Consider the following 26,873-nt stretch of genomic DNA (forward strand, 5'->3'; position numbering starts at 1 on the left):
TCTTTCTTTCTTTCTTTCTTTCTTTCTTTTTTTCTTTTCTTTTCTTTTCTTTTCTTTTCTTTTCTTTTCTTTTCTTTTCTTTTCTTTTCTTTTCCTTACTTTCTTTTCTTTCTTTTCTTTCTTTTTTTTTTTTTTTTTGAGACAAAGTCTCACTCTTTGCTTGCCCGGGGTAGAATGCCATGGTGTCAGCCTAGCTCACAGAAACCTCAGACTCCCAGATAACTGGGACTATAGGCATACACCACCATGCCCAGCTCATTTTTTCTATATATGAAACTAGTTTCTAACACCTAGTTGAGATCATTATGATTAGAAGAAAAAAGTAGTGAAGTAATTTTTTGAAGGCAGAAAGTTCTGTAGGAGGTAGAATAGACTTCAGGGAAAGGATGGAATCTGATGGTTTTGGGTAATTGTGTTGAGGAGGAATAACCAGAGAGGTTTATAAAGGAGGTAGGAAAATCTCAGTTAACTTGGCTTAAAATTTTTGCCTAACACCAGTTTGGGGTCTAGCAAAAATGAAATTCTCCTTCTCTTCATGCTTGCTTGTGGCATTAGAAAGAGACCTCCTGCCACAAAGAATTCTGCCTAGCATGACTTCTGTGGCTACCAAGAAACCTAAGCCCCACATAAAATACTACAAACTGAAAAACAGTTTCCCATAGAAATAAATACCTATTGAAACATGACCTATACATAAATTGAGGACTGCCCATACTGTCGGTTTATTTTCATTAACAAGCGATTTGGCCTGGCGCGGTGGCTCACGCCTATAATCCTAGCACTCTGAGAGGCCAAGACGGGAGGATTACTTGAGCTCAGGACCAGCCTGAGCAAGAGTGAGACCCCATCTCTACTATAAATACAAAGAAATTAGCCAAACAACTAAAAATAGAAAAATATTAGCTGGGCATGGTGGCACATGCCTGTAGTCCCAGCTACTCGGGAGGCTGAGACAGGAGGATTGTTAAGCCCAAGAGTTTAAGGTTGCTGTGAGCTAGGCTGATGCCATGGCACTCACTCTAGCCTGGGCAACACAGTGAGACCCTGTCTCAAAAACAAACAAACAAATAAAAAACGATCATCAGATAAGAACTCAGGCAGTAAATACTACTATTAAGTATCCAATTTGGAAATATTAGTAGATTTGCATCAGTGATTGTCACATTGGTGTCAATAAATTTTTATTTTAGTTAAAATGATTGTTTGATTTTTCCATGATTTTAGTTTTAATATAGGAGTTGTTTTGGTTTTTAGTTTGTTTTTTTTTGTTTGTTTGTTTGTTTGTTTTTTTAGAGTACTTAATATCTGATACCTTTTCCTTCAAGGAGTCTTTTTAATAAAAATATTCCTTGGGAATAATAAGGTTATATTGAAGTTGTGTTTGTTGTGTTGGTACTTACTAAATATTATACTTCAGCACCATGCAGAAAATACATCATTGTTTGTATGAACATTGACATAAAAGTGAATACTTAATCATAAGCAAAATTCTGATTATTTTAGTTAAATTAGTGAGCACTATTACCTTGAACATTTTATCGAAGTTGTCGGTTGTTTAGTGTCCAATATGCCATATTCCTTTTCAGAACATTGCTTAACTGCTGTACACTTTGAAAATTAAAATTGAGTGCTCATACTTCAGGAGTTTAATTTTTAAAAGTTATTGAAGAAAGTCTTATTAACTGTAAAGCTGATTTAACTTATGAACTGTAAAGCTAATTTTAAGAATTATTGAAGAAGTCTTATTAACTGTAAAGCTGATGGAACATAAAGATTAAAGACAATATGAATATTCCAGAAAGGCTTAATAACATTTCATATATATTTCTTTTTCCTGCAGTGACTACATTGCAGCTGAAGGAGGAGTTGCTGGATGGGGAGGATTATAATTTCCTCCAAGGAGCATCTGATCAGGAAAGCAATGGCTCTGCCAACTTCTACATCAAACAAGAGCCATGAATTGGCTCAGAAACTGAGGGTGGGGAAAGGATTTTACACAGGACTGATTTATAATCAATCCAGCTGTACAGTGGGGCTATTCTACTGGGACATTTTGCTAAACATAGAAAATTTCAGTTCCAGATTTTTCAGGTGGGTGGGGAAACTATTTTAGTGGGGGGGGGGAAATTTTTCAATTTATAAAGATGGACAATTTTTGTGTTGTATTTGAAGCTTTTGAAAGAATTTTGTAATATTTTCCAAGTTTGGATTTATGTGCATTGTTAACAAGAACTGAAATTCTAACTTTTTTGGTAAGATTAAAGTTTAGGTAGCAGGATTGAAGGAAATGATTTCAGAAGGATATAGCTGTAAATGCAAATGAACTGTCATTACAAATGAACCTTTTTGGTACCTGTTGGGAGATTTGGGGATTTTAGAAGTTAGGCCAGTCACATCTCCAGCTTCCTTTGCTGCAGAAATATGCAACTGAACCCCTCATGGAGGGTTCATCACCACATAGATCATGGAAGGGGTAATTAATTCTGCTTGTTGGCATTTTATTGCAGCCCATTTTAAATGTGTGTACAGAAATGTTTTTCATTCTGTGAAAATTTATTTGGAGTTCTGTATGAAACTGGAAGAACTCTGGATACTTTTATATGTTCTCTTTTAATTAAAAAATGATTAAAATTATCCTAACACTAAAGTGTTAAACTGGAATGGTTGACAAGATATACAGGATCTCGGTCTACACGTTGAGGGGTTGGAGAAAATGCAATATTGTCTTTATTTTATTTTCCTTACTAAAAAATAAATGCCCCCACAAAAGGGATTCTGATCAGTTCTTTGCCATTTCCCTCCATCTGTGAGATGATAACTTGGTATAACCACACCCAAAAACAGATGTACTGTATTACCAAGCAAATCAAATTGAAAGTTGTCCAAAGGCAAAATAAGTTTAGATTTCAAAAATCATTCCAGCTCTGCTTTTAACTATCCTGGATTTGTGAGAAAACTAATTTGAAGGCGAATTTCATTTTCTTAAAATTCCATATATATATTATGAATTGTCTTTAATTGTATTCAGAATTTATTTTAACAGTAACCAATTTGGACCATTTCAAACATTCCCTGTTTTAAAATTAACATGGCTTCCTTTTAAAAAAGGATACAAGGGTAAATTGGTGAAGTTTGCTCTCTGCATTTTCTAACTTTCTACTGAGTTGTGACTGAATGAGAGAGCTCTAGCGTTTACCAGTGAGGTTCATAAACTAAACTCTCAGGAATTAATTGCATCTGTTCTAGAAGTGCTTCTGGGTCTTAGCCTGGCCTCTTCAGAGTGGTAATTTTGACCATCTCCTCTGGAATATAGGCAGGGCTAATTAGAAATTAATCAAAATGATTAACCTCTACAGTCCTTCAGCCTATGGAATGCTTTAAAAAATGTTAAGGGAAAGCCCCAGGAGACCATTTTAGTAAGATTTTTGTTTGAATTTTAAAATACATAGAACGTTAAAAACCAGCAATTTATTTTCTAAAATATTGCTCTACTTTTGGGAATAATAGCATTGGTAATACGCACAGGTTTACCTCATTCTATGCAAGAGGGGTTAATAACATAAGGTTTTGTAGTAGCTACTGGAAGTAAAATTTATTACTTTATAGTGTAAGAATGTATGGAATCGCATGTCACCATTTCTTAATACTGACTCTTTGGGGGCATAAATGCAGATCACATCAACTCAAGTTGATTCTTATGTGTCAAATGTATGTGAATTCAGCTGTTAAATTACTGGATATTTATCTTAAACAACATTGCTGAGAGGGACCTACTGTAAATGTGACATCCTCACACTTCCCAGATCTTTAACTTTGAAGAATCTTCCCATAAACTTAAAGCCTAGAAGCGTTCCAAAGCAAAGGTTATAGCAGTCGTTATTCTCAGGCTCAGTGAATTAAACCCAGGACTCTGATTCTATAATATGGGCACAAGAAACCTATCGTATGGTATACTCTGCCAGCCCCTTGGGTTTAGGGGTTCTCTATGGGGAATTGAGTAAGCCAGGAGAGAAACGATTTGGAGCCAGTCAGTCCTGGTAATTAATTCTGTGAAATGCTCATTTGTAGCCAGGTTTTATAAGCTTCCAATTCTACAACAAAACCAGGCTCTGAGTGTCCCACCTAGTAATGAAGTGTTTCTTGTCTTGATCCCGTGACCAACAGTTAAAGTTGGTCTGCCTACAGTCTAAACACAGTCTGGGACTGCCTACAGTCTAAACACAGTCTGAAGCCCTCTTCATTGTTCATATTCTGACTCCTACTGCTGATGAACAGAAAATAAGTTAACGCAGGGGAGACTTATGTCTTAGCCATAACTCCAATTGTACAACTCAATAGCCCCATTCTCTTTTATGGTTCAAAATGTACTGCTGACCTTGGGTTTGTTTTTGGTTTTTTTTTTTCCCTGTTAGGATTATTTGGGGACTTTTGGTAGTTTAAACTCTTTAACCTTTTCCTTGCTGTGTATGAGGAAAGCTAAAGCTGTTATCAACTTATTCTACGGATACTAACACGGGTTTTCAGTGTTTGTTTGTTTTTATTATTATTATTAATTTTGCGTGATGTGAATACCCTCTCCCATCAATATTTGTATTATGGTGCTATATATTAGTAATGATCCTTTAATATTGGGAAGGGATTTTAAAAATACTGTGATTAAACTGGGTTTCTTCCTTTGATTTTCATATTTTAAATAAAGCCACAGTCATTTATACAAAAGAAAAGTATCTGTCCCTGGGCAAATCTTTTGAGGACAGAGGTCAAAGTAAACTGCATAAGGTTTTTACATCATTTCTGTATGTATTTGATATATAGATCAATATCTGTACAAATTTAATCTTTTATTTTCTTGGTAACTCGTGATCATTGAGAAAGTGTTTGAAACTTTCTCATGAAGTGTATATATAATGGCGTGAAAAATTCCTTCGGAGAAATTTATGTTCCTTTCATTTTTACCAAATCGCAAATTTTCAGCATGGATGTGAAAAGCATTAAAATTATAACTTTGTGTACAAGATGAAAATAATTCACTAAATTTGCCCTTTTTTACACAAAATAAAATGTTAAAGTTAAGCTGTATTTGAGTGATTCTTTAATATGCTTTGATTTGGGTGGGGGGGAGTATATTGCTTGCCTTCTAGAAGCATACGGAGGCCCCTGTGAAAGCTGGGTCAGTTCCTTCCTCAAGGAACCTGTAATAAGGTAGAGCAAAGCACGTGAGTGCTGTGAGGAGGAATTTACTAGTAGCTGGTGAGGGAGAAAGAATATGGACAAGCGGACATGGTTGTATTGGAGCTGGGATTTCACAGGCAGGGAAAGGGCAAAAACTACAGCAAGAGCAAGCACAGGTGAATGGGTACAGGGACAGTTTACAGGGAAATTAAGTCACTTAAAATATTATGTTTTGGGGGTGGCATGCTTTAGTTACTAGGAGACATTTTTGTTTGTGTTTTTAACTCCATTAACTTCAGCATCAAACTTAGAGTGTAAGTAAAACATCCCAGCTAACTCTTGCCCTTTACATTAAAAGAGAATGCAAAAAAGCTCTCCTTTATCAACAGCTGGCTCTTTGGAAAATTATTCAACTTGTTCTGCAAAAGCAGTTTGTAGCAAATTTTATGAATTGGGAGAGGATATGTAAGATAGTGATGAAATGGATTGGGTCCCTTCAGGGGTTAATTTCACACTTTAGAAAAATATAACAAATTCCAAGAAAAACAAAAGAACCTCATTTCTGTTCTGCTTTCTACCTTAAATGGCTTGAACAGTTGCCCTAGTAAGCTGGAATTCCCAGTTTGGCGCTCATTTAATATCCCATGAGCTTTTTGTAAACCATTATATGCCTCTTGGGAAACTAGTTCCCTGGTATACAGTATGCCCAGAATTAAGAGTAACAAGTGTTTCCCCAAAACAAGTAACTTTTTAACGTTGTGTTATTTATCCAGGCTTGTGAGGTAGGGAGAACAGTTAAACTATTTCCTTTCTACCAACTACTACTAAAGCTAGGATAATCATTTTTTGGCCTGTTAGGAATTCCAAGTCCCACAGGCTGAAATAGGGTTTGCCTCTTGACAAGGAATAGATAATGGAAAAAAGGTAATGCATTTTATTTTATTTATTTATTTTTTTTTTTTTTTTGAGACAGAGTCTCGCTTTGTTGCCCAGGCTAGAGTGAGTGCCGTGGCGTCAGCCTAGCTCACAGCAACCTCAAACTCCTGGGCTCAAGTGATCCTTCTGCCTCAGCCTCCCAGGTAGCTGGGACTACAGGCATGCACCACCATGCCCGGCTAATTTTTTTTATATATGTATCAGTTGGCCAATTAATTTCTTTCTATTTATAGTAGAGACGGGGTCTCGCTCTTGCTCAGGCTGGTTTTGAACTCCTGACCTTGAGCAATCCGCCCGCCTCGGCCTCCCAAGAGCTAGGATTACAGGCGTGAGCCACAGCGCCCGGCCGGTAATGCATTTTAAATAATGCATTTGCTATGTGGTTTTTTCTAAAAGGTTCATTGAAAGCATGGAAGGTTCTGAATGAGTTGTCACTTTCACACCCCAAGCTGATACAGGATTAGATCCTCAACCCACCCTTACCCCAGAGGCAGTTCTTTTAATCTCACCGTACTCTTTCTCATTCAGCTCCACCAAATTAAGTCCTAACGTCCAAAGCCGCCTTCTCAGCTTGCACCACTCTGAATCAACTTCATTGACCCTCCAAACTCATTTCTCATGTCACTGGAAAACTACTTATACGAAGGCAGTAAAGCCTAGTGGCCACAAGCATGGAGTGTGAAACCAGCCCCTTGAGTTGGAACCTGGTTCCTCCTTCACTGGCTGGCTATGTAACTTCTTGGCTAGTTTGCTCAGTCGTAAAATGGGGGTACTAGTGCCAGCCTCCCAAGAGTTGTAAAGGTGCAATGAATTCATTTATGTAAAGTTCTTCAAACAACCCTGTCAGAGTTAAGTCAGTGCTTAACTGCTACACTAGCTCAGCATGTGTAAGGATCACCAGGGAGCACATTTAAATGCAGGTTCTTGAGCCCTGTCCCAGAATCTATCATTTTAACCACTTCAGTACCGGCGTTGACTATAGTCAACAGCCACAGATGAACCCGCACAGTGACTTTAGCTGATAGCCGTGATACAACTTTTCTAATTTTTCATTTATCAAAATAAAATTGTGAACATTTAAAAATAATGTAATGAAAACATTTATGTATATGTTACCTATTCTGATTTACATTATAAGTAAAGCTGCCTGTAAAGTAAAACAAGCTTTCAGTGCTTTAAAGCTTTCCTCATGGCCGGGCGTGGTGGCTCACGCCTGTAATCCTAGCACTCTGGGAGGCCGAGGTGGGTGGATTGCTCCAGGTCAGGAGTTCAAAACCAGCCTGAGCAAGAGCAAGACCCCATCTCTACTATAAATAGAAATTAATTGGCCAACTAATATATATAGAAAAAATTAGCTGGGCATGGTGGCCCATGCCTGTAGTCTTGGGAGGCTAAGGCAGGAGGATTGCTTGAGTCCAGGAGATTGAGGTTGCTGTGAACTAGGCTGACGCCACAGCACTCACTCTAGCTTGGGCAACAAAGCAAGACTCTTGTCTCAAAATAAATAAATAAATAAAATAAAGCTTTCCTCATCACACGAGCAAAACGGATTCATCATCAATGCACAGCACAAACTATCAGGCGGACTATGAGTGAATTACATTTGAAATTGAAAAATAATTTTTAAAATATTAAATTTCCAAAATATATAAATTTTCTATTCATTATTGCCTCGAAACTAGAATCCTGATGTGACTTTTGTACCAACCCATTAAGGCATTTATGTCATTCTGAAGGAAAAAAATGAATTGTTTCTTTTCTACTCTAAAGTCACTGACCTCAACACTTCTGGGCACTCTTGCAAACAGAACATGGGGAATATCTTCAACAACTTTCAAGATAAATGCCATTAAGTGGGACTGAATTTGATACATTCAGGGAGTGTATGTACAGACAGTGCACCTTTCATAACAGGAAAACATGAAATTTTTATTGCACAGATAAAAAAGTATTAACAGAACCAGATGCTCTCATTTCATTGCATCTTGCATCAGCAAAATCTCTGTGCTAAAGCTATTTTAAGTGACGCTTTGCAACAAGTTATAAGTATTGTTAACTATGTTCCTGCAAATGCAACGTGGCATCATCAGTATCATAACATACTAAAGTTGAATGATGAGGTATTCAGTGTGGATTTGCCTTATCATTCTAAAGTGCATTGGTTATCACAGGGACAGGTGTGAGCCAAAATTTTATTTCTGCAAGAACGGATAGTTAAATTCTACAAAGAACAGAATTAGCCATGCAAATTATTAAACGATTTCTACAGGAATGCAGCATTTCTGTGTGACATCAGGTCAAATAAAAATTACTTGAATATTTCTGTGCAAGGTAAAAACTAAGTCCACATATGGTATGTGGCCAAAAATCCAAGCATTTTGGAAAACGCTAAACTTTTTCAAAACACTTTTTCTTCAAAAGGAAATTTTTGATGAACATTTTCTGCAGTTAGCAAAGGTCACTGATGAGCAGGATGATTTATGCGAATCATTTGAGGAATACACAAATGTTATAGACCCATTTATTGGAGAATAAAATGAAAGGGTCGCTGACTTTGAGAATCGTGACATCACACTCAAATTAGCACTTCAGCCTCACCAAGTTGGTGTCACCAAGGCATCTGAAGAACTACAGATGGAACTGTTTGTGCTCTCAGTAACATTTTAAGTCATTGTTTGATAAGGTCTAAATATGGAAAAATGCAGAATACAACTTCCAGCAACATACCCCAAAAACGCTTTCTTGCTTTTCAACCACTTATTGCTGTGAATCTGCATTCTCCTAACACGAATCAAGACACCCTTAAGGTCACAAATGACTGATACTTATCTAGAGCAGCAGTCCTCAACCTTTTGGGAACCAGGGATGTTTCATGAAGACAATTTTTCCATGGGCTTTGGGGGGTGGGTTTGGAATGATTCAAGAGCACATTACATTTATTGTGCAGTCAAACCTCTCTGCTAGTGATAATCTCAGCTCCACCTCAGATCAGGCATGAGATTCTCGTAAAGAGTGCAACCCAGATCCCTCGCGTGCAGTTTACAGGAGGGTTCACGTTCCTGTGACAATCTAATGCCACCACTGATCCGACAACGAGGCAGAGCTGATGCAGTGACACAAGTGATGGAGTGGCTATAAATGCTGCAAATACAGATGAAGCTTTGGTTGGCTTGCTCACATCCTGCTGTGTGGCCTGATTCCTAACAAGCCAGGGACCGGTACTAGTCCATGGACTAGGTTTTGGGGACTTCAGATCTAGAGAATCAACTTAAACTACAGACCTCCATTATGTAAACAAGTATTCAAATATTTTCCAACAAAAAGCAGATATAACAAAGTCATTCAAAGGTTAACTTCAAAATTAACAAATAGTTTTCATTTTTTGAAATTATTAAGTACATAATAGGTAGATTTTTACAAAATAATATACATTTTTAAATATATCTAATTGAAGTTTCCTAAATGTGGCCTTATCTGATTACAGCTAAAGTAACGGGGCCTTCCAACATGTAAAGGTTCCCTACCCCTAGATAAGATCGTTCTTCAATCATCAGCAGGACTGAGTTCTGGACAACGCTGCTGTAGCCAAGGAACCAAGTCACTTCTTTTAGCTTAGTATGAAAAAAGTACAAGGAGACTGCCCAGTTTCCAGAGGCTTTATTGGTAAATATGCTTTAGAAAAGAATGATCAATACTATTGCTTCCAAGTCAGTGGAATGAAGAGCTGTGTCCAGGGACATACTAAGCGGTGCTGAAAGGGACTACAACCTTGTCCACCTCTTATTCATAGATCCAGTCATGAGCACAAGACTTGTAGTCAACCAATTCTTCAGGCTTAAACCATAGGCTGATTTCTTTTTCGGCACTTTTTACTGAGTCGCTGCCATGAATGATATTCCTAAAGAAAGAGAATCATTACCAGTTGCCATGTCTGTTTCATGGGCCAGCAAAGGGTAGCCACTGCCGACCTTTTCTGCCAAATTGCCCCTTGAAGCAGCAGAACCAATTACACCCCAAACTATTTTCTTCTAAAAAGCAATTATAAAGATGCTTGATTAAAAAGATCCCTTGGGGCCGGGCGCTGTGGCTCACGCCTGTAATCCTAGCTCTTGGGAGGCCGAGGCGGGCGGATTGCTCAAGGTCAGGAGTTCAAAACCAGCCTGAGCAAGAGCGAGACCCCGTCTCTACTATAAATAGAAAGAAATTAATTGGCCAACTGATATATATAAAAAAAAAAAAAAATTAGCTGGGCATGGTGGCGCATGCCTGTAGTCCCAGCTACTCGGGAGGCTGAGGCAGCAGGATCACTCGAGCCCAGGAGTTTGAGGTTGCTGTGAGCTAGGCTGACGCCACGGCACTCACTCTAGCCTGGGCAACAAAGCGAGACTCTGTCTCAAAAAAAAAAAAAAAAAAAGATCCCTTGGTTCAACTGTATTATGCTTCCCAAGATTTCCCTTTCAAAATAGTACTTGGTAGATTTCAGTTTCTTGAGGAAAAAAAAAAGAAAAAAAGGAGATAGGTATAATGTGATGTATTCTTTACCGAGGGCCATTTCTGCTGCATTTTCTTGTAACATGGATTTGCAAAGCATGACCACAACGTAACATGCTTATTAATAACAATCCCTTTATCCCTCTGAATCTCTTGTAATTCTGTGGAGTTTTGTACAGATTTTGTACAAGTGAGGGAACCAAAAGATTAATAAGTAACAAATCCACGGACATAATGCCAAAAGGGCACAGGCAAGGCTAGAACCCTTGCTTTCCCCACCCTTACTTTTCTGCTGTGGGACACAGGAACCGCCCCATGCAGCTCCCTCGTGGAGTGTCTTGGTTCAAAGTAAACTACGGAAGCAGCTAAATTTATAAAAGCTTTTATCCAGTGGTAATCATCACCTAATATATAAGTTCCTATTTTTCTGAAATTAGGCTATGCCCCCAAAATGCTTGCTTTCTACTCCATTTAAATGGTGTGGAGTAGAAGTCACCAACACCCCACAGGACTTACCTGCCAACTTGAATGCAGAAGTCCCCACGAATGGTGCCTGGCTTAGAATCCGCTGGATTGGTCTCCCCAAGCATCACTCGGCCTGTCTTCACCACATTCAGCCCCTCCCAGACCTTGGCAGTAAGGAAAAGGAATCCCATCAGATGTGCCACTCAGGACCAGCAGGGACAAACATCTACTCCTCCCTAACAGCACACGTCAATGAAACCAATCAGTGCCGTGATTATCAGCTAATCCCAGAAGACAGCAGGGGCCTATATACAAAAAAATTCTATTCCAAACGTATTGCCAAGATACAGAGAAAAGCCTACCCAACTTGGGGGTTTCCCAGTCCAAGACAGAGATAAACAGACTGAAGAAATTTTAATAAAGCCACAAACACTGACAAGAAACAGTGAAGAGAGTGTAGGGAAAAGCAGTCAGACAGGAAAAGGATCAGTGGGAAGACTGACGCACACGGGGAAAGTAACCCAGGAAAGAGCAGAAGGAAGAAAAAGCCACATTTGGGGAACAGGAAACAGGTCTACTTTCCCAGCAATTTCAGTGCCTCCCTGTTACCCTCTCTCCTTCCATTCTCTTCAATCGCAGTTGGACATTAACACCATCCAGAAGAAAATGCTTCATTTCTAGCACAGCATTAGAGAGTGTCTGCTTCACTTAATATATAATTGGGTGTGAATTTTTCATGAGAAAATTTCTTAAAGTGTTCTTTTAAATCTAGGAAACATTAATGACTAAAACATCTGTCAAACAGAAGAAAGGGAGCATTTTTTTGTACCCACTGAGACTCTATTTAACCCTGGGGAGATTCATGTGAAAGTGTCGTTTTTTGTTTTGTTTTGTTTTGTTTTGTTTTTCTAAGGTCTGATTCCCTTTCTTTTATCCTCCCCAGCTCCTAGTTGCTCAGTTAACTAAACAACTCCAGCAGGCTCCATTTGTGAAACAAAGAATTTAGAGTAGCTGGGGAAGACAAAAAGAACATTGAGCCATCTTCCCTGGTTCCCCCAGTCAGCCCCACAAGCACTCACCATGGCCACAATGGGGCCTGAGTTCATGTACTTCACCAGCCCAGGGAAGAATGGGCGGTCTTTCAGGTCAATGTAGTGCTGCTTCAGGTGTTCCTCAGAGGCCTGGCATTCAAAAGGAGGTACCAGTCAGGAAATTAGTTGGGAAGACTCAAATAAGGCTCCATCCCATCCTCTGAACCCCCCAATTAACATGGTAAGTTCTCTAAAGTAATGTTTGGCTGAGTTTGGTGGTTCATGCCTGTCATCTCAGTACTTTGGGAGGCCAAGGCAGGATGTCAGGAGTACAAGATCAGACTAGGCAACATAGCCAGATCCCATCTCTAAAAAAATAGAAAAATTAGCCAGGCATGGTAGCCCATGCCTGTAGTCCCAGCTACTCAGGAGGCTGAGGCAGGAGGATAGCTTGAGCCCAGGAGTCTGAGGTTGCAGTGAGCTGATGACACCACTGCACTCTAGCCTGGGCAACAGAGTGAGACTTTCTTAAAAAATAAAATAAAAAAATAAATAAAAGCCAGGTTTGATATTTTAGCCCACACTTATAAGTGTGTGTATATATATTAAAAAAAAACCCTCCAAAACATATAATCAATAACCATTTTAGCAGAAAGATTGTTCAAATCATAAAAACACTCTCATAATATCAATGTTACGGATTTTGTAATCCTAAGAAGTAATGGCCGAGGCAGGTGGATCATTTGAGCTCAGGAGTTCGAGACCAGCCTGAGCAAGAGCGAGACCCCGTCTCTACTATAAATAAAAAGAAATTAATTGGCCAACTAATATACATAGAAAAAATTAGCCGGGCATGGTGGCGCATGCCTGTAGTCCCAGCTACTCGGGAGGCTGAGGCAGGAGGATTGCTTGAGCCCAGGAGTTTGAGGTTGCTGTAAACCAGGCTGATGCACGGCACTCTCTAGTCTGGGCAACAGAGCAAGACTCTGTCTCAAAAAAAAAAAAAAAAGAAAGAAATTAGCTGGACAACTAAAAGTATATAGAAAAAATTAGCCAGGCATGGTTGCATATGCCTGTGGTCCCAGCTACTCGGGAGGGCTGAGGCAGGAGGATCCTTTGAGCCCAGGAGTTTGAGGCTGCTGTGAGCTGGGCTAATGCCACAGCACTCTGGCCAGGGTAACAGAGTCTGTCTCAAAAAAAAAAAAAAAAAAAAGCAGAGGGTTTGAGGATCTAGATTTAGAGAGTTATATACCGGCTGCAATTGAAGTATAATAAATATGTCAGGTAATATGCCAGGCAGAGGTCATATTAAACTCCTTTGGCCTACTCACAATGCCCTTTTAAATATTTCAGATGGGAACTGAGAACATCCTCTTCACTCATCAGTTAGGTTGAATTTCAGACACCTGTCCCTTAAATAAGTGTATGGAATCAGATCTATGCCCCAATTTTAATGTGGAAAATACAGTTATTAATCTATGCAAAAGGAAGGGACACGTCACCTAAAACCTCAACCAACTCTAAGTTTCAGGCCAAAGCACAAAAGATTCCAAGCCTCCATTCTGTGCAAATGTAGAGCCGCGTGGGCAGGAGTAGGGGGTCTCCTGCCTCGCGGCGGCGGGGACAAGTCGATGGCCCGGGCAAGTCGGTGGCCGAGGACGGGGCCGGAAGGAATCCAATTCCGGAGGAGTCACGTCACCTCCGCTTAACCTTCCCAAGGTCGGCAGCCCTCCCGAGCCCGGGGCAGGGGTGGCGGCCGGCGCAGCCCCGGGCGGGGCACAGGGCGAGGGGGCTCCCGCGGGCGTGCGACTGGCCCAGGCGGACTGCGGCTCGGGACGAAGACGCGCACCGGCCGCTGCGGGGCGGGGGGACCCCGATATCCGGCTGGGGAGCGGGCGGGGAGACGGGGGCGCGTTACCCGAAGTAACTTCAAGGCCACGAGGCGGAACCCCTTCTGCTCGAAGCGCTTGATGATCTCGCCCACCAGGCCGCGCTGCACGCCGTCCGGCTTGACGGCGATGAAGGTGCGCTCGAGGTTGGCCATGGTCCTGCGTGGTGAGAGGCGCGGTCAGGGCCCGGGTCCCCCGCCAGCAGGGCCACGTGGGCGCCCGCCCGGCCCGCCTCCCCCATCACGCGCGGCCGCGGGGACACGTGGCTTCCCGGACCTTCCGCCCCGCCCCGGGCCGGCGCCCCTCCGCAGCGCCCCGAGCCACGGGGCCGGCGCTGCCGGGGCCCCGCTCCCCCAGGCGCGGAGGGGCCGGGGGGCTGGGGTGGGGCCAGGGGCTGGGGTGGGGCCGGGGGCGCCCGCGCGAGGCCGGAATGGGGGAGGGTGGAGGCCGGGGGCCGGGGGCGCCGGAGCTCGGGCACAGCCTGCGCGGCGCAAGCGGGCGAGGGGTCCCCACCGCCTTACCGGGAGGCTGGCGGGCCGGGCGGCGCTGGCGCTGGGCTGAGTCGCGGAGGCCGAGAGTCGAGAGACCTGCAGCCCCGGGAGCCGCCGGCGGAGGAGGGGCGCGGGGCGGGGCGCCCGGCGGCCACACCCCGGAGGGCCCCGCCATCCAACCCGCGGGGACGCTCACGCGCCGGCCGGCCGCGGCCGCAGGACTCTGTCCCCGCCCAGCGGCCTGCCGGGTGCCGCCCTGGCTGGGGACGGCGCCAGCGAGGGAGCCAGAGGCAGGAAGTGATTTGTGCCCCACCTGGACGTCCCACGAGTAAGACTACGCACGTCCCAAGTGCAGGTCCGCACCTCTCCCGTGGCCCTCACGTACCCCTCCCTGCACACACGCACACGGGCGCAGACACACGAGACCCTGCTCCTGGCCTTGCGTTCACGTGGTCAGTGCCGTCCGCTTCCACCATCCGCCCGAGCACCCTCCCCCTCGTGCACCCGCGGTCCTAATGCTCCCTACCTCTGATCCAGCCTCCCCTTTCCCTTCTCTCTGCTGGAGCCCTGGTTAAGCCCTCAGCTATCCTCATACAAACTTACTGGCAGCCTCCCAAGCGCCGCGACCTCCCCTCTCCCAGCACGCACCGAGCCTTGCTCAGCACCGTCCGCAAACGGCCATCGGATCCTGCCTCTGCTCTGCTGCGATGACTACCCCCCACCCCTACCGCTTACACAGTGATACTCAAACCCCTTAGCTAGATGCCCTTTTTGCAGTACGCCCTGCTCCCTGGGTGCCTGTCTCCCCACCCACATTTCCAGCCCCAACCAGCAGCCCCGTTCCCACTCTGAGTTGGGGCTCCCTGCCCCGCCGGCACTGTTGTGCGGTCAGGTCATCCAGTTCAACCCAGATTCTGTCACAGAGAGCAGGCCTGTCATGGACTTCCTCCTGGGTGCCTGGCGAACGGCCCCCTTTGGTGGTGGGCGGCTTCCCTGGGGGAATCAAGGAGTCCCTTTTCTCAGCGCACCAGCACTTACTGACACCGGCACAGCAGTGCGTGCTGCCCTGGGCTGGGGGAGCCGGTATGCTCTGAGCTGGCCACCTCAATCATGCCATCACGCCTGTAGTCCTGGTGCTGCACTGATCACCTGCCACTGGCCAGATGGATGACAGTCCAGGCCTCTATTCCACCTCGTCTGCTTTCCAAAATTCTGGTTAGAGCATTAATCCACAATAGATTGGCAATGACTGTCACTTGCCCCCATTCTGCAGCAGTGTGTCCTTTGGCCTCAATCTGAAGCACACTCTTATTTGGGTTTCCTTTTCAGAGTTACCAAGTGTCATTTGTGGGAAAGGGTCTGGGAATTTCATGAGCATTTCCCTGTCCAGTGAAGAGCTGTCTACCCCTTGGCAGGATGACCGACACCTACTTAAGGCACAGTCAGTACCAGCCATCTGCCTTTTCCTCTCCTTTCCTTCCTGGAAAGACTGTCCTTAACTGGGAAGGCGCTAACCCTCCAGCCTCACCACATCCACATTCATTCCCCAAAGTCCTGGTACTCTCATCTCACCCCGCAAAACAAACAGGCCATGCACTTAGCCATCAGCTGCCCCTAAAGAAGGTAGCCCAGCCCAATTGGCCTCCTGACAAGTCCCTTCCCTCTATGGCCTCTATCAAAGCCAGGTGAACAGGGAGGATACCAAGAAAAAAACCGGCTAAAGTTTGTGGCAAAATTCATAGTTGTTCCCCAGTAGCCAATCTCACTTCCTCCCTTCTCATAGTATAACTCCTGAGTTTTACCTGGGCTCAAGGTTGCCCGAAGGTTCAGCTTCAGGTAGAAAGAAAAAAAAAAAAAAAAGGTTGCCCAAAGAGAGATAACATTTCCCAGTTTCTCTTGCAGCTTGATGCAGCCATGTGACTGCGTTCTGGCCAATGGAATGTGAGAGGAAGGGAAGTTTGATAAATTCAGAGTTGTCCCTTTATCAGTGAGGGATACTTCCCTTCCCAACTTGCTAGAAGGCAGACGTGGGGTGGCGGTCCATCTTAGGTTGATTAGAAGGAACTGGGTCCAAGGACAATCTCAAGGATCAGAGCCTTACCACCATCACCACCCCTACTGACCAGCTTGGGCTTTTAATCTTTTAGACAGAGAGGGTCTCGCTATATTGCCCAGGCTAGATTCGAACTGCTGGGCTCAAGTGATGCTCCTGCTTCAGCCTCCTGAGTAGGAGTAGCTGGGATTACAGGTGCACCCCACCACGTCCAGCAAGTTTGGACTTTTAAATAAAAGAGAAGTAAACTTCGATCTTGTCTCTGTTAAAGTAACCAAATTAATATCCTAATGAGGCTACTTAAAAAATTTCTCCCACTTTGTTTTAAGGCCATCCCAGGGAACCAGGCCTACTGCCCACATAGCTTTTCTGATTTTTGAAGTAGTTACAACTTCTCACACTCCCCATCCCCTTATTCCCTAAGAGTTTTTCAAGAACAGAATGGGTATCTTTTATTGCTGATTAATCCTCTGTGCCCAGTACAGTCTTAGATACCTAGCAGATGCTCCCTAGATGCTTGTTTATTGGCTCAGGGCCAAGGGTGGATGGGACGATGCAGGGGACAAGGAGAGAGGTAGGCAGAGAATGTATTTGTGTGAGATCTCTCAGGCCAACAGAAATACAGGCAGTCCCCAGGTTATGGGTCACACGACTTACAGAATTCCATACTAAGAATGGGTTTGAAAGACTGCCCATAAAGATAATTTATAATTAAATAATTAAACTAATAATTCAGGGACTAGTTTCTTCCACGCATGTAAACAAACCTGCATGGCATAAGCAGGTTGTTGGTACAGCATTTTTACTCTAACGGCTCATCTCATATAGAGAAGCAGCTGATAGGCACACAAGGACAGGAAGAATCAGTAGATCCAGAGCCAGGAAAGTTTATGACACCAGAATTAGCTGAATCCTTTCGTCTCACTGAAGCAGGATTTGCTAAGCTTGAGGAGAAGGATCCTAACATTGAGCAGTTTACAAACGTTTACCGTGCAGTTAGAACATCAGCTGCCACAAGGCCGTTTATGATGAGAAAAAGAAAACGGCTGTGCAAACAACCCTAGATATCTTTTCCAAGAAACCAACTTCAGTGAGTTCCCTCCTCCAGCAACAGAATCAAACCCTGACTCTCCAGCACCCACTCCATCCTCTCCAGCGCCATCTCCATCGTCACCTTCCAATTAATGTCAACTGCCTTCTTGCCTCAAAAATGCCCCTTCCAGTAAACAAGACATTGCTGCCACATTAGGTGAGTGTTAACCTTTAATATTCTTTTTTGAAGTTTCTTCTATCTCCTAAATAAACTTTTTATATGAGTTTGTTTTTATGTTCTGTTTGTTTGAATTAAAAGAGCACAATCGTTTCTATAATTTATTATTATAGTACAGGGATATTATTATTATTCCAGTATTACAATGTGTATTTATCACATATGAGCCGTTATAGTATTGTTGTTATTATTATTATTATTACCATATATGTGCTGTTAATCAGGGACCCAAGTTACATACAAATCTGACCTAAAGATGGTTCTGTTCTCAGGAATGTATCTGGTCTATAACCCAGGGACCACCGGTAATTTACATGGCATTTACACTCTCTATTAACTCAGGTTACCCAGAGTACATGAAAAGGGGAAAAAATACAAGGCAAAACAGCAATACAAAGTAACAACTCAACAAATCTTACATTTTTTTTTTTCTTTTGAGACAGAGTCTCACTTTGTTGCCCAGGCTAGACTGAGTGCCATGGCGTCAGCCTAGCTCACAGCAACCTCAAACTCCTGGGCTCAAGCAATCCTGCTGCCTCAGCCTCCCAAGTAGCTGGGACTACAGGCATGCGCCACCATGCCCAGCTAATTTTTTCTATATATATTAGTTGGCCAATTAATTTCTTTCTATTTTTAGTAGAGACGGGGTCTCGCTCTTGCTCAGGCTGGTTTCAAACTCCTGACCTTGAGCAATCCACTCGCCTCGGCCTCCCAGAGTGCTAGGATTACAGGTGTGAGCCACCGCGCCCGGCCAACAAATCATACATTGAGATAAAACATTTTAATCTGCTGGTAGCACATAATACTGTACAGGGAGCACTCACAGCTCCAAGAGTTTCTCTCCAAATTATAAGGAAGTTTCCATAAATAACTGGGTTTGCTACAGCCTGGGCAGTGCCCATGGGAAGGAGGGGAGATGGATGGGAGAAGCACTGTGGTCTGCCCTGTCATTCATAGATCCAGTTCTGAGCACAGCTCTTGTAATCCACCAGTTCCTCAGGGCGAAACCACAAGCGGATCTCTTTCTCGGCACTCTCCACAGAATCACTGCCATGAATAATGTTCCTGGGTGGGGAAAGAGACAGCCACGTTACCAAGACCAGAAAGATTAAACTGCCCGGAAGCCCACTTGCACTGCTGATTGCCAAAATCCTACACCCATTACAGCAAAAAGGCCAAAGCTCCATGTACAGTAGACCATGTCAAAAGGAAAAAACTATGGCTGCCATTAATTGAAGCATGAAAAATGCCCTCCCTACATCCAGCCCTCCCAGCAACATGGATGAAGCATTGATAGCTGGCTTGGGGAAGACTCCGGCCAGCAAAGTGTTGTACCAGGTTCTGTGCTTTGTTACAGAGGCACAAGCACAGTGATATTGATGACCAGAGGCAAAGAGCCCTCAAAGCCAAATGCCAACTTAAGAGGGAAGAAAACAATAAACTCTGGTGAAATCAACCCACCTGTGGCATCATGTCCATCTCCATCATCAGAAACCCAAATTCTTGTGGCAACTAGCTCAGATTTTGGAAAAGGGTAAAAAAACCTAAAATCCCACCTGCCAACTTGGATGCAAAAGTCCCCACGGATGGTCCCAGGCTTGGAGTCCGCAGGGTTGGTCTCTCCGAGCATAACTCTGCCTGTCTTCACCACATTCAGCCCCTCCCAGACCTCCAAGGACAGAAGAAGATATGGTCAAGGAAAACCAATCTCAGCAGAAAATCTGGCAACTATTAATCCAAAAAAAAAAGAAAAAGGCCTCTTAAGATGACATTTATTCACTGAACAATTATTTATAGAGTTATCTACTTATTCCTGTACTGGGGATACTGGTTTCCCTGCCCTCACGCTTGCCTTTCTGCAATCCATTCTTGATATGGCAGCCAGAATGGCCTTTTCAAATGCCAAGATCAAAACCTCCCAGAGCTTTCCAACACTCAGGAGGCACATGGCCAACACAGCCCTGCGCAATGTGGCCCCTGCCCAAGCCTCTGAACTCTTCTCTTCCTAACTTCTCCATCACCTATCAGGCTTCAGGTATTTGGACTTTCCTTCTGTACTTCAAAAAGCAAGCTCGTCCCCACTCCGGGTACTTTGCACAGGCTGTTTTCTTGACTGGAAACATTCTTCACTGATTTTGTACATGGCTGGCTCCTCCTTGTCATTCAGATCTTAGTTTGAAAAATGCAGCCCCACAGCTGGGCGCAGTGGCCCACGCCTGTAATCCTAGCACTCTGGGAGGCCGAGGCAGGCGGATTGCTCAATGTAAGGAGTTCGAAACCAGCCTGAGCAAGAGCGAGACCCCATCTCTACTATAAATAGAAAGAAACTAATTGACCATCTAAAAATATATAGAAAAATTAGCCGGGCATGGCGGCACATGCCTGTAGTCCCAGCTACTCGGGAGGCTGAGGCAGTAGGATCGCTTGAGCCCAGGAGTTTGAGGTTGCTGTGAGCTAGGCTGATGCCACAGCATTCACTCTAGCCTGAGCAACAAAGTGAGACTTTGTCTCAAAAAAAAGAGAGAGGAAAAAAAAGAAAAATGCAGCCCTTGACCATCCAATCTAAAATGGTCACTTGCTATCATATTATCCCATTTCCTTTCTGTGTATATCACTAAGGATTAGCTGATACATGTATTTTTTAGTTTCTTTATTGTCTGCCCACATACGGTGGCTCACGCCCATAATCCTAGCACTCTGGGACGCCGAGGCAAGAGGATTGCTTGAGATCAGGAGTTCAAGACCAGCCTGAGTAAGAGTGACACCCCCATCTCTACTAAAAATAGAACAATTATCCAGGCATGGTGGCATACACCTATAGTCCGTGCTACTCGGGAGGCTGAGGCAGGAGGATTGCTTGAGCCCAGGACTTTAAGGTTGCTGTGAGCCAGGCTGATGCCACGGCACTCTAGCCCAGGTGACAGAAAGAAACTCTGTCTCAAAAAACAAAATGTGTAGGCAAAGAAAGCTATGAAAATAGATACCTATGTTGTCTCATTCAGGACCATATACCCAGTGTCTAGAAGAGAGTCTGGCACAAAGATGACAAGTAATACATACGTGGAGAAGTAGCACTGTGATAAACGAGGCAGTCTCCCTGCCCCCCAGGAGCTTACAATCAGGCAGGCCTCTCCTGATCTCTCCTAGCCAGGGGTGCTCAGCTCAGCAAGCAAATGTATCTTGTGTTTGGTGGGTCAGAGAGCCAACTCCTACCCTACCTGTCCAATCCTCCTAGCCCATTTCCTCTGCATCAGTGAGGACCTGGCACTAGAAGCAAGAGCCACAACACTCGCTCTTCCCCATTGCGTTGCGCACTGAGTCATACACATCAACGTCCCACACAGGCACACTCACCATGGCAACCACTGGCCCTGAGCGCATATACTTCACCAGGCCAGCGAAGAACGGACGGTCCTTCAGGTCAACGTAGTGTTCCTTGAGCAGGTCTTCGGAAGCCTATTCCACAGAATAGAGAATGAGACTGGCCTCAAAACTATCTAAAAACTAGCAGTCTAGATAATCCCCCCTCACCCATCTGCTATTCAAAAGCTCACTGATTCTATTGTAACCCAATTCATTCTCCATACTACCAGAAGGGAGCGGTGACAGGGAATAAAAGTGCTTCTACAGTTTTGTGCCAACTGTCCCCCTATTGGCCTTGACTGATTAGAATAAAACCACAAACCATTAGAATTAAATCCAGCCATCTCAGTTTAGACAGGAAAATAAAGAATACAGTGAATTTCTATTCCCAAAGCAAATCCCAAATAAAATGTTGGAGGGCAGTGAGGTGATAATCTGAGCATTAGGTGAGCAGCAGACTGAACCAGGCCATTTCCCATGGTTACTGCACATTTATTCAGAGAATAAAGCATGGTGACTGTGTGATTCCCACAGGTATTTACAAACCACCCAAAATACATGACATCTAGCAATAAGAATTTTGCTGAAAAATTAATTAGAATCTCTTATACTGCAAGGCTGGTATGTGGGAACAAGTCAAGTTAGCTAGAGAACAAACCATCTGCTTAGCAGTTTCAACTCAACTTGGCTGTGTTCTCTCTTTGCCACTGCATATGTGCTTGTGAAGGGTCTAACAGGGTCCCATAGTTTTCCTAGTTATGTGGTACTGCATCGTACGAAGCATATTGCATACTTTAACGATATGCACAAATGTGGAGATGAGCTGCTGAAAAGTACACCCAGAACATCCTATCATTCAACTGCTGGTTGATTACCACTTGCCAAAATAAAATTACATGGCCACATGATCACTCCATGATAGGAATTCACCCCTCACCCTGTCCCTTCCTCTCTGGATGGGAGAATTTTGTAGTGGTACTCTCCCAATACACACTGACTTCACCTTCCCTTACCCAGATACTCCTACTAATTGGAACTTCTATTAATCAATCCTATTAATTGGTTCTGATTATCTTCAGTCTGCAAAACAGATCATAGGATTTTTCGGGGAATGGGGGGCAGAGGAAGCTCAAGTTTTCCTTTGTTTCTCACTTCCACACCAGATTTATATAACCCTTTAGAGTCACAGAAGCTATCCTTCCTTCCATTCCTCTCCAAACCCATATCCTTGACAGGAAATTCAATGTAAAGGAGAAAATGTCTGCACTCAGGGATCAGAAAGACCCTAGTGAAAATTCAGCTGCATCACCATGTGATACTACGATCATTAATGATTCTAAGCCTCAGGTTCCTCATCACTAACAACCATGAGAATAAGAATAAGTAGGGCGACTTCCGGGGCCCCCTGCTCTTGGGGCCCCAGAACCTCGTCCACAAAAAAAAAAAAGAATAAGAATAAGTAATTCTCCAGGCTGACATGAGGGCTAGATGAGAAAACATATGTGCCCAGCACATGGTAAATGTGTTCATTTCATTTTACCTTCTGCTATGGTTTGAATGTGTCCATATGTTGGAAACTTAATCCCCAATGCAACTGTGTTTGGAGGTGGGGACTACTGGGAGGTGTTTGGGTCATGAGGGCTTTACCCTCATGAATGAATGAATGTCTTATCTCAGCAATGGGTTTGTTATAAAAGCAAGGTTCAGTCCCTCTTGCTCTTCCCCCCCCCCACACACACACAGGCACTCTCTTGTGCTTCAGCTCCACCATGGGATGACACAGCAAGAAGGAAGCCAGCCCCTTGACCTTGGACACCATGCTGTCTCCTCAGCATGAACATCAGTCTACCCCCTTTTACATAAAAGCAATTTTCTAGAACATCATCCAGAAACTAAATTGCTAATCAAACTACATTTAAAATCCATTAAGAGGGTCCAAAATTGATTCCCTTAATGGGAAAAAAATACTACCCTCTAATTTGTTTGATTTCAGAATTTGAATTCTCATCTCTTGAATTTGTTTGAAAAAGAGTACTTGGCCGGCTGGCCTGGCGTGGTGGCTCACGCCTGTAATCCTAACACTCTGGGAGGCCAAGGCGGGCGGATTGCTCAAGGTCAGGAGTTCAAAACCAGCCTGAGCAAGATGGAGACCCCATCTCTACTATAAATAGAAAGAAATTAATTGGTCAACTAATATATATAGAAAAAATGAGCCGGGTATGGTGGCGCATGCCTGTAGTCCCAGCTACTCGGGAGGCTGAGGCAGCAGGATTGCTTGAGCCCAGGAGTTTGAGGTTGCTGTGAGCTAGGCTGACGCCACGGCACTCACCCTGGCCTGGGCAACAAAGTGAGACTCTGTCTTAAAAAAAAAAAAAAAAGAAAAAAAAAGAGTTCTTGGCCAATCAATCCTTTGCATTTATTGAAAGATTGCTTTGTAAGTGTCTTGCAACTGTGTCCTCTCTCTGCTGTTTTAGGAGAGCCTCTCCAAAGGCAAAACTATAGTTTTCGCCTATAAACTCCTATGGTGCCTAATACATGCTAGACACTAAGCGGGTAGTAAAATTATGAAAAGATTTTCTTGTTGAAAAACAACCTGCCTCAAAGGGGAAAACAAGCACTCTAAAATTATCTGATCAAGAAGCTCAAGACCAGCAGCTTAAACATGCCCAGAGCTCTGAGTCAGAAATTACGGTGGTGCGGTAATATGTAGAACTCTGCATTGCTAAGGGAAAGGAGAGACTGTTTTCGAAAGTCCCAACTTGGTTTGTTCCAAGATTTAGCCCAGATGCTAGGTCACTGAAGAGTTTCCAGGTTTCAAGACATCTGTGTTCACCCTATGAAGGAGAAGTCTAAAAAAGAGGGGAGGCCAGGTGCAGTAGCACACTCCTATGGTCCCAGCTACTAGAAAGGCTGAGGCAGAAGGATTACTTGAGCCCAAGAGTTCCAGGCTGTAGTGCACAATGATTGCACCTGGGAATAGCCACTGCACTGCAGACTGAGCAACATATCAAGACCCCATTTCTTAAAAAAAGGGGGAGGGAGGGGAGAAAAAGGTTAATCGGCAGGGTCCCCTTATACTACAGAGAAGTCAAAATAGTAAGAATGAAGTCTGCTTACCTGCATAAATTTCAAACTAACAAGGCGGAATCCCTTCCGCTCAAAACGTTTGATAATCTCTCCCACGAGACCCCGCTGGACCCCATCAGGCTTGATGGCAATGAAGGTGCGCTCACTGTTGGCCATGGTCCTGGGGATAGGCAGGTGGGGGAATGGAATGGCACTGAATCTCCTGCTACATCTTTATCCTTCTCAAGCAGATTACCCCATAAAGCTGGTTTAATCTCTAATGTCAACTCCATGTCTCCGTCTGGTAAAAAACCATTACTTCCCAGCCCTCTCATCTATTAACTAATATCCCAAAGAAGAGAAAGGTCCAAAAGGAGGGGCTGTAATTTCTATTCCATTTGATTTAATAAACTTCTATGAAGCATCTACTGTGTGTGTACCCAATACTGTGGTGGAATCAAGATAGGGATATAAAAATAAGACACTGTCTTTCTCAATAGTCCAGGTTGGGGAAAACCACACCGATGTGTAGTTTTACTAATGTCAAAGTGACATACGGTACCAGGCAGTATGAAATACAGTTTGATTGACTGTCACAGCCATGGTATTAGAACTGGAAGGGGTTTTAGAGAATATATCATTATGTTTCTTCATTGTATCCCTCTTGATTATACAAATGAGGAAAACAGGACCAGAGCAGCAGGAAGAGGACCAAAATCCAGATTTCCCAACCCTATGCAATTTATGCTACACCTTAATATAATATGTAACAATTCTGACCAGCCCATAAACAGTGGATTATGGGAGAACTAAAGTCATTACTAATATCTGATATGGGACATCATGTTGGAAGGAAGCCTAGAGAGCATAACCCCTGATTTCACGAAAAAGACTGGATTCATAACCTGCCCCGTCTCACAGTATGAGAAAGGAGGAGCCCCATTCACCTTGAAAGACAATCCCTAGAGTGGACAGCCACACTACCTCTTGGCTGTACCTTCCTGTACTTTAATTAACCATTTATCACAGCCCCTTAACATTGTAGTCCAATTATCCGTTTGTGTGTCCACCTCCCTACTGGTCTGCGGCCTGCATACAGGGCTGGTTTACTCCCGTGTCTGTCTGCAGTACCTAGTGACAGAGCCTAGCAGTCACTAAGAGCAAAGACAGTGCATCACCCTGCTCTTCCAAGAAAAAGAGACAAAGCTTAAAGACTGGCTCGAGAACCCCCGATGGAGCGCGGGGCAAGCATGATTCTCCAGGAGAAAATAGAGATAAAGCGCTAGAAATAGCCCCTATAAATGCCCCTACACAGCGATCCCTGACACACCCGTCATTCATTCAGCAAGCACTTTCTGAGACTAACTCCGTGCCCCGCACTCTACTCGACAGAAACAAATAAGGCACAGCCCTGTTGTCGCGGCCTCATGGGAAAGGCAGGCACGGACAAAGGCGAGTCCACGTGGCGTGGGACGTGTGCTGACAGGTATGCACCTGCCGACAGGCACACCCCAGCCCTTCCATCGGATCCCCCTCGCCATCTCTTAGAGCGGAACTCACCTCTTCACTAAACCTCCCGACCTCTCCCTCTCACCCTACCCCATTCTTTTCCCTTTCCTCTCAGGACATGAACCCCTCTCACCCCTTCTGTTGCTTGGGCTTCAACTCGTGCTGCTGCCGGTCAAACCGAAAAAGCATCCGCGCCCCACGTGGTTGCAGGCACCCGCATGCACGGAACGCTTCTGCGCAGAATCGCTGCCGGAGAGCCCATTTTGTGCAACACCGCTAGGCCACGCTTCCTTCTTGTGGGTAGGGAGTCATTCTATGGAGCAACCTTCTAATGTTTAGCTTCCGGTATTAGTTTTTTCAGGCTTTTCCGGCTAGATGCTGTCTTTCTTTTTTGTTTTTTCCCCCCACTAAGATTCTGTGACTCACTTCCTTCGTCCGCAAACGAATAAGCTTCCCGAGAGGTGGCGCTCACACGTTGCATGAAATCCAAACAAGCGCCTGATCTAGAAGTAGATTTGTTGCTCCCGTTCTGTTTATTCAGTCCTTCTAGCTTGTCATGCAATCTTTTATTTATTGAGTACCGCCTATGTGCCAGGTACTATTCTAGGCCCCGGGGTTATAACAGTATGCTCTTCTGGAGCTTCTGGTAGGGTTGGGAGTAGAGGCAAACAATAAACAAATTAGTATGTAATATATCGCATTTTGTAAGTGCTGTGAACAAAAAGCAGGGTGGGAGGAAAATAAGGTTGGTCGAGGAAATCCCAAGTGAGAATAGACTTACGTGAAGTGAGGAAGCAAACCGGGTAATTATCTGAGAGCCACGTATTATAGTGGGCATCAAGTGGTAAAAAATATGGTTGGAATGGGACCAGATTATATTATGATGGGATGCCAATAGAGATTTTTAACGAGGCATAACATCATCTGATATACGTTTTTGTTGTTGTTTTTTTGTTTTTGTTTTTTTGGTTTTTTTTTTTTTGAGACAAGAGTCTAACTTTGTTGCCCAGGCTAGAGTGAGTGCCATGGCATCAGCACTTTGTTGCCCAGGCTAGAGTGAGTGCCATGGCATCAGCCTAGCTCACAGCAACCTCAAACTCCTGGGCTCAAGCAATCCTCCTGCCTCAGCCTCCTGAG

At 44.0% G+C, this 26,873-nt stretch overlaps 3 protein-coding genes across 8 annotated transcripts in view; 1 reads left to right on the forward strand and 2 right to left on the reverse strand.

Annotated features, from left to right (window-relative positions):
* Positions 1–5,081, forward strand: part of MBTD1 (mbt domain containing 1) — a 66,713-nt gene extending 61,632 nt beyond the window's left edge. For all 6 annotated transcript variants that reach the window (XM_075994453.1, XM_020280973.2, XM_075994451.1 and 3 more), the window contains one exon: positions 1,841–5,081. In XM_075994453.1, the coding sequence (XP_075850568.1) occupies positions 1,841–1,959 (119 nt within the window). In that variant the 3' untranslated portion in view covers positions 1,960–5,081. The remainder of the gene's footprint in view (positions 1–1,840) is intronic.
* Positions 5,082–9,750: 4,669 nt separating this feature from the next.
* On the reverse strand, positions 9,751–14,650 carry LOC142861949 (nucleoside diphosphate kinase B). Its single transcript, XM_075994456.1, has 5 exons — positions 14,506–14,650; positions 14,014–14,143; positions 12,144–12,245; positions 11,116–11,228; positions 9,751–10,006 (listed from the first exon to the last, which is right to left on the reverse strand). Exons 2-5 carry the CDS (start codon positions 14,137–14,139, stop codon positions 9,889–9,891), a joined length of 459 nt encoding a protein of 152 aa, XP_075850571.1. The 5' UTR covers positions 14,140–14,143; positions 14,506–14,650; the 3' UTR covers positions 9,751–9,888.
* Positions 14,651–17,886: 3,236 nt separating this feature from the next.
* On the reverse strand, positions 17,887–26,004 carry LOC105885136 (nucleoside diphosphate kinase A). The gene is made up of 5 exons (XM_012789825.3): positions 25,870–26,004; positions 24,279–24,408; positions 21,153–21,254; positions 19,355–19,467; positions 17,887–18,863 (listed from the first exon to the last, which is right to left on the reverse strand). The coding sequence occupies exons 1-5, from the start codon at positions 25,923–25,925 to the stop codon at positions 18,746–18,748; spliced, it is 519 nt and encodes a 172-aa protein (XP_012645279.1). The 5' UTR covers positions 25,926–26,004; the 3' UTR covers positions 17,887–18,745.
* Positions 26,005–26,873: the final 869 nt, after the last annotated feature.

Source organism: Microcebus murinus, chromosome 18 (assembly GCF_040939455.1).
Source record: "Microcebus murinus isolate Inina chromosome 18, M.murinus_Inina_mat1.0, whole genome shotgun sequence".
Lineage (NCBI taxonomy): Eukaryota > Metazoa > Chordata > Mammalia > Primates > Cheirogaleidae > Microcebus > Microcebus murinus.

Coding starts and splice junctions, on each gene's coding strand:
- LOC142861949 (XM_075994456.1), bottom strand. CDS start 14,139: ATGGCCAACCTCGAGCGCACCTTCATCGCCGTCAAGCCGGACGGCGTG. Junction 12,246..14,013: donor TGGCCTTGAAGTTACTTCGG/GTAACGCGCCCC, acceptor TTTGAATGCCAG/GCCTCTGAGGAACACCTGAA. Junction 11,229..12,143: donor CAGGCCCCATTGTGGCCATG/GTGAGTGCTTGT, acceptor CTTACTGCCAAG/GTCTGGGAGGGGCTGAATGT.
- LOC105885136 (XM_012789825.3), bottom strand. CDS start 25,925: ATGCTTTTTCGGTTTGACCGGCAGCAGCACGAGTTGAAGCCCAAGCAA. Junction 21,255..24,278: donor TTAGTTTGAAATTTATGCAG/GTAAGCAGACTT, acceptor TCTGTGGAATAG/GCTTCCGAAGACCTGCTCAA. Junction 18,864..19,354: donor TTTTGCATCCAAGTTGGCAG/GTGGGATTTTAG, acceptor TTCCCCACCCAG/GAACATTATTCATGGCAGTG.